The sequence below is a fragment of the Cynoglossus semilaevis genome, chromosome W, assembly GCF_000523025.1.
Source record: "Cynoglossus semilaevis isolate Cse_v1.0 chromosome W, Cse_v1.0, whole genome shotgun sequence".
In the NCBI taxonomy this organism is placed as follows: Eukaryota; Metazoa; Chordata; class Actinopteri; order Pleuronectiformes; family Cynoglossidae; genus Cynoglossus; species Cynoglossus semilaevis.
Genome location: NC_024327.1, coordinates 7,797,215 through 7,803,867, shown reverse-complemented (window position 1 = coordinate 7,803,867; position 6,653 = coordinate 7,797,215). Strand labels below are relative to the sequence as shown.

Genomic DNA, 6,653 nt, shown 5'->3' with positions numbered 1-6,653 from the left:
GGGTGTGTTTTCCTGATCAGGCACCTGATCAGGAAAACCTCCCAGGTACCTGAAGCTGGAGACCACTGGGAGACCACTTGGTCTTCTTTGCGTTGATGCAGAGGTTGTTTTCTCTACATCAACCCTCCAGATGTTCTACCTCCTGCCTGTAGTTGTACTCATCGTTGGCTGTGATACATTGAACCATGGCTGTATCATCCGTGAACTTCACAATCAGACAGCTCGGATATAGTGCTGACCCAAATGCAACACACTAAGACAAAAGCTCTTTCAAAAGTTTACTCCAGGATCAGCAGGTACAAATACTGTACAAGTGCCTCTTATACTGAATGAGTCTTTGAACAAAGGAATCTCTACTTGGAACAAAAGAAGTCTCTTAACCCTTGTAAGGTCCTTTGGGTCTAGGTGACCCGGGGGTCACCTAGACCCAATGTCTTTGTGTGTGTGCGCGCGCATGCATGCATGCATGAGAATGCGTGCGTGTGCATGTTCCTGTACTGCATGACTTGTGCCAACTTTTCCTTATATTCATTAATACTCATATTCTGGGACAAGATGAAAATCATTGCAAGGACAAACGGTCTGTACAAAAATGCGAAGGACTGCCAAGGGTTAAATAATCATGGAGTATAAACACAGGTGTCTTGATAATGAAAAAGTCCTTGAACAAAGGGAGTTTCCGCTTAGAGCAAAAAGTCTCTTGACAAACGTGATCTCCGCTTAGAGATCCAGTAGCTGATGTAGCTACTCCCACTTGATAGGGAATCCCGCGGGAGTGATGTCACCGCAGCGGATTCCCTCTGGACAGCAGAGCAGCGGAACCAAATCAGGAGCGGAAAGGCAGAGCAGAAAACTGCAGGAACTCTCCTCAAAAACAGCAAGAAGAATCTCGTCCACAGAGCAGGTGAGACTGGGCGTGGATCGTCACGACAGGTAAGTCTAGGACTGCAGGGAATTTCCACAACTAGAACAGGAAAGAGAACATGCAGCCTCCGTGAACAGACAAGACAATCTGGCAGTGAGGAGTGTGTGGCTGTAGCTTAACCCTTGTGTGGTCCTTATCAGAATCAGAAATCAGAAATGTTATTATTGCCAGGTAGGTTTTCACCTACGAGGAATTTGTTGTGACATACAGTGCAGCAAAAGAAATGTACATGAAGGTATACAAATAACAAAAACGTATCATTTTTGTACACACCGTTTGTCCTTGCAATGATTTTCATCTTGTCCCAGAATATGAGTATTAATGAATCTGAGGAAAAGTTGGCACAAGTCATGCAGTACAGGAACATGCACACGCACACATACTCACACACGCACACACACACAGACACAAAGACATATCACCTAGACCCGAAGGACCTTACAAGGGTTAAATACGCTGCTCGCTCATCAGCGACTGCCGGTGAGTGCAGATGGACCCAATTTCTTGATTGCAGCGCTGCAGCAGGCATGATAAACCCATTTTCCAGAAAGCAGCTGTGTCACAGCATTTCAACCCTCACCTTAACCTCATATATATGAACTTCCTCATTCCACTCCAGTTACAGCTCTGTCCCCGTCAGAGGTAAACGTTTTTCCGACGCATCCTGGTTATCTCTGAATCTGACCTTTGAGCCTCAACTATTCATTAAACATTACAAATTATACTTCTACATTGTAATTTAATTTAAAGAAATACATCCCAGGAAAATAAAGTCCTACCAGAACCTGTCATTAGGTTATGTTTATTAGCCTTTCTTGGTTCATAAACCGTCTCCTAAACCATATATCAACCGTCTAGACATAAACTGAATATTATCATACATGCTGAGGCAGTCAGTCAATTTCATCGAGGTATATGATCAGGTGGAGACGTTGCTCTTGAAATCTCACTGAGAAATTGGCTTTTTTTGAATGACTGATCAAGTGCAGTGTCACCGTGTCATCAGAGTAAATTATTCACACAATCTGACATTTTCTACAAATGCAAGTTCAGCACAAACAAACTACTTGACTAAGCAAAGTTTCAATCAAAGACGGTAAAGTTTGTGGCTGATCAAAAAGCTTTAGATTGCAGTTTTTTTTTGTCCAGAAAAGCTGGTTGTCAATTTAAAGAAAAGATATGCTTGGTAATTCACCTTAGAATTTATTTAAAAAATTAAAAAGAAATACACATAGTTTTACAATCAAACCCAATAAAGACATAATATGTGGGAGGTTTATGCGTAAATCGAGGCTCCACGCCAGGGCAGTTTTTAAAACAATTGTTAAAGCCTTAACACGTTTTGCTGAGGATAAAACGTGTTAAGGATATTTTCTTTTTTTTTTTAGGGAAAAAGTTTAATTGTGCGGATGGTAAATATTTAATGTAAGAGAGTTGGCGAAAATGGGTGGGAACAGCTGCTGAATGTGCATGACATTTAAAGTTGGCCAGTGAAAACACAAAGTATTTTTTGTTTTTCTAATAGACAAATACAGCAAATTAATGCATATGCGCTTTGACGAAACCAGAACTCCTTCCTGTAGTGTGTGCGAATAACTACTGTGTATTGATGGTTTCATATTCGACTTAAACTCTTTGAGTCGCTTTAACTCACTCGGGTTCTGCTCTTAATTAGACCAATGATAAGTGGATGAACGGTAGAATATAAAGTGAATCATTCTGAGCATGTAATAGAATGCAGTATATAAATTTCATCTGATATTTATTTGCAATTTAATTATGGGCGGGTCATCACTTCAATTTTAGACCTTCCTTTTGAATTAGTTAAAACAAAGTTGTCAATGGTGATATTTGATTCAGCTTTTTAATTTTATTCTCCTCGTGTCTCACTCTGTAGGTGAGTGAGTGTATAACCCAGGGCAGGGTGCTGCAGCGCCCCAGGACCTGTCCTAAAGAAGTGTACGACCTGATGCTGGGCTGCTGGCAGAGAGTACCACACATGAGACTCAACATCAAAGAAATCCACAGTTTGCTCCTCCATCTGGCCAAGGCTTCACCTGTATACCTGGATATACTGGGCTGAACACAGACGGAGGAGAGTTTCCTGAATGTGTGAGAAGAGGGATATGTTGAAGTGAGGCTGTTTAGTGTCTCAATATGCATTTTAAGGTTCTAGTGTGTACTATAGGATGGACATGGTGTCACCTCTCAATAAGCTGTGCGTTCAGGTGCAAAACACTGCTGTACAGGATTTGAAGCTATTATCGAACTCTTCGAGGCAATCAAACGCATCTCCAACTCCGCCCCAGTCCCCTCTCCCACCTTCCCACTTTTTGCTTCTTTTCAAATACTTTGAATCCACCTGTGGCTAGATTGAGCACACCTGATGAAGAGGTCCCTGACGTCGGGACCGAGGGACTCACTTTACAGGATTTCCAGAAGCTTATGCTTTTGTGTGTGTAAATATGAAACTGTGCAATCTTTTCAGAAGAAATGGCTCTGCGAGATGTCGAGCCATAAAGACACTGTGTTTTTCTCAGCCCCTCTATCATACAGTCCTTTTGTTCTTTTGTCTGTCTAAAAATTGTACATGAATACTGGAAAAATGACATTAATCTACAGGTTAATATGGTCGATTAGCAAGAACACACTAATGACCAAAAATGAACAAAAAGAAACCTGATCTGTAAGAAATTAAAGATCAGGTTTCTGATTGGTCAGATTACAGGTTATAATAAACAATACAAAGCCAACTGAGGCTTGAAGATGATGTGGTGGAAAAAAGGGGGGAAAAAAAGAACGAGAAAAGTTGAGCTTTTGTACAACATTCTAGCTTAATAATGAATATTAAAAGCAACAAAAAAGGGAAAAATACTGATTGATAATGCAAGACCGCTAATTTTACAGATACAGTATATGCACTCATATCGCACTGCCTTGGTTTTGCGTTGTATGGTACTTTGCTTAGGCCAGTGCTGCTCCGTGGTACAGTAAAAAGTGTAACATGATGACGATCAACCAACCAGCGTCTGGCAAAGTGACAGATGCCTCATGTGTGATGTCAAGCACTGGTGTCAGAGGTCAATTGATTCATTTGTCCACAGCTGTCCGGCGAATGGGAGGCTGGGCTTTCAAGTGGTCAGATCACGATTAGATGTGTGGGCAGCGGTGCTGTAGAAGATGTGGTTCATTCGGTCAACCCATATTAAATCATCAAGGCTCTCAAGCACTCAGACATCCTTGAAAACCACATCTGTGCTGGAGGAGATGCACGCACACAGAAATGCTGTATACCTTATCCTGTCACCCCTCCCCCTGCACCTCCTCCTTCTTCACACACACACACTGAAAGACAGGCCGAGAAGGAAATTGAATTGTGCATGTTTTATTATTTGAGCGGTGCAGTGCTTTAGCCCCGGCCCCGTCCTCTGTAATGGTGTAATGTATATTTTATTACAGCCTAATGGGCCACATTAGCACAGTCTCCTCACAGACATTCAAGACTTATTGTTTTATGGCTTAGAAGGAGAGATGGACAGATGAAGGAGAAAACAGGAGCAACTCTGAGAAGCAACAGAGAAGAAACACAAGAAGAAGAAGTAGTAATAATGCATACTGGGGAGAAATGTAGAGCAGGGGCAGAACTCAGAGGCAATGGGGTAGAAAGGAGAAGGCAGTGGTAGTGGTAAAGGTGAGAATGGGTCGTGAAGATGAGGAGGAAGAGGAGGTGTGAAAGTCCTCAGGGGGAGAGTGAGAGTGATAATCCATCATCGCTGTGGCCCACAGATGTTCCATAAGCCACAACTTCAAGCTCCCATCACATTCCTTTGGCTACCTTCACACACACACATGCACAAACATATTACTGACACTCCACCAAAAGCCTACAGTGAAAATAAACTCAATGATGCATCACACATCTCTGTGATGGGGAACCATTACGTATCTCGTAACATTCACAGACACTGTACAAACAGGCACTCTTGTGCATGACAAACAGCTCTGACATTTACCAGGTGCATCATTTACTTCTTGGAGATTAAAAATAATAATAATAATAATAACTACAGCTTCACCAAGAGATGAACATTTTTCTTTTTTTATTATTTGTTTGTTTCTTGTTACAACAGCACTGGTTTTAATGTGTGTGAACTTTTTAAAAAAGTTTTATTATTATTAATATTGTTGTAAATTATGGGAAAATTTGAACATTTCTTTCTATTTCAAAGGCTGCCTTTTTGAACAGCAGATGCCTGTTTAATTTCTTATGTTCTGTGAATGTGTACGATTATTTTGACTGTGTGTATTTTTTGTTTTGTTTTAGTCAGGCTTCCTTTCATGCCAGTTCTACCTATCCCATTCTAACATCCAGGGATGGATGTCACACCAGTCTGTCACATTTCTCAATTCAGTTTGACACATAACAACGTCACTGTCTCCTTTTAGAGAACGAATGCGAGGTTAGTGTCCACGGCACTGACGATTAAGGCTCATCCATCCATGAAGTCATGTCTGAATAGAGTTTCCACTGACTGAGCACACTCTCAAAAATCTCTCACACACTTTCCCTGTGGAAAAAAAACAGAGAGCAGGGTGTGTGCAAAAACTGTGAAGAAACAAACAGACTGAGAGCCTCTGATGTCAAACAAGTACAGTACCTGCTGTGGTTCCTTATCTTAAAATAATGACTTGTTTCAAGGTGGGTGTTGGTGAGGTTTTGACGGTTATAGGAAGAAACTGGGAGAGGGATGTTTGTTAGGATGAAGCCTTGTCGACACAGCTGAAGAGATCTGTGAACGCAGCGCTGCTTAACATGAAAGACCAAGGACTTAAACCAAGGAAATGAAGGAGGAAAGGAAAAAACAATGACAACCGCTGTATGACCGGACAGCTCGGTGAAATGAGGGACAGACAATCACTGACTTCTCTCTTTCTCTTTCGTATTTAAGTGACCTAATGTAAAATAGACTCTACAGCCAACTTTCCTCTTCTATGCTGCCTATATTGTATGTGATAGTCTTAAACGTTTGGTCTCTAAAAGTGCTACTTTCTTTTTTTGTAAGATAAAATGAGTCAGAGAAATACAGAAAAAAATATGAATAAGCTGCTGGAAAGAAATAAGTGTCACTAACTGCTGTGTCAGTATCTCCATTCTACTGTTTCTTTCTATTTTTCTTGGAGGCTGACGGCCTAAGAATTGAAAAGTAGGGAACGTATCTACTCACGTAGGCCTGAGGTTGGAATTATGGCAGCTAACATTTATGGAATCTCTCTGCTGCTTTATTTTTGGCCCCAGAAATACATTTTAAGGACGTTTTTGTGTTGCATGAGCAAAATTCATCCATGTGATGAGAAGAAATTATTATTTATTCATGTTTTGTTTTTTTCGTGTTTTAACATGAGCGATAAGCTGAGTTTTGGGCTATTTAAGGAGTGTTTTTGGTCACGTTTGACCCCACCATCTTTTCTTACAGCCCTATAACATTACAGTCTAACATTATCCATCCATCCATCATCAACCGCTTATCCGGGGCCGGGTCGTGGGCGCAACAGTCTGAGCAGAGACACCCAGACTTCCCTCTCCCTCGACACTTTCTCCAGCTCTTCTGGGGGGACCCCAAGGCGCTCCCAGGCCAGCCGAGTGACGTAGTCGCTCCAGCGTGTCCTAGGTCTTCCCCTGGGTCTCTTCCCAGAGGGACGGCACCCGAGCACCTCCCGAGGGAGGCGT

At 41.8% G+C, this 6,653-nt stretch overlaps 1 protein-coding gene across 1 annotated transcript in view; it reads left to right on the top strand.

The window, feature by feature from the left end:
- Positions 1 to 4,938, top strand: part of LOC103397098 (BDNF/NT-3 growth factors receptor-like) — a 174,403-nt gene extending 169,465 nt beyond the window's left edge. The window contains 1 exon segment of the mRNA XM_025052777.1: positions 2,823 to 4,938. Coding sequence (XP_024908545.1) covers positions 2,823 to 3,008 — 186 coding nt within the window. The 3' untranslated portion in view covers positions 3,009 to 4,938.
- Positions 4,939 to 6,653: the final 1,715 nt, after the last annotated feature.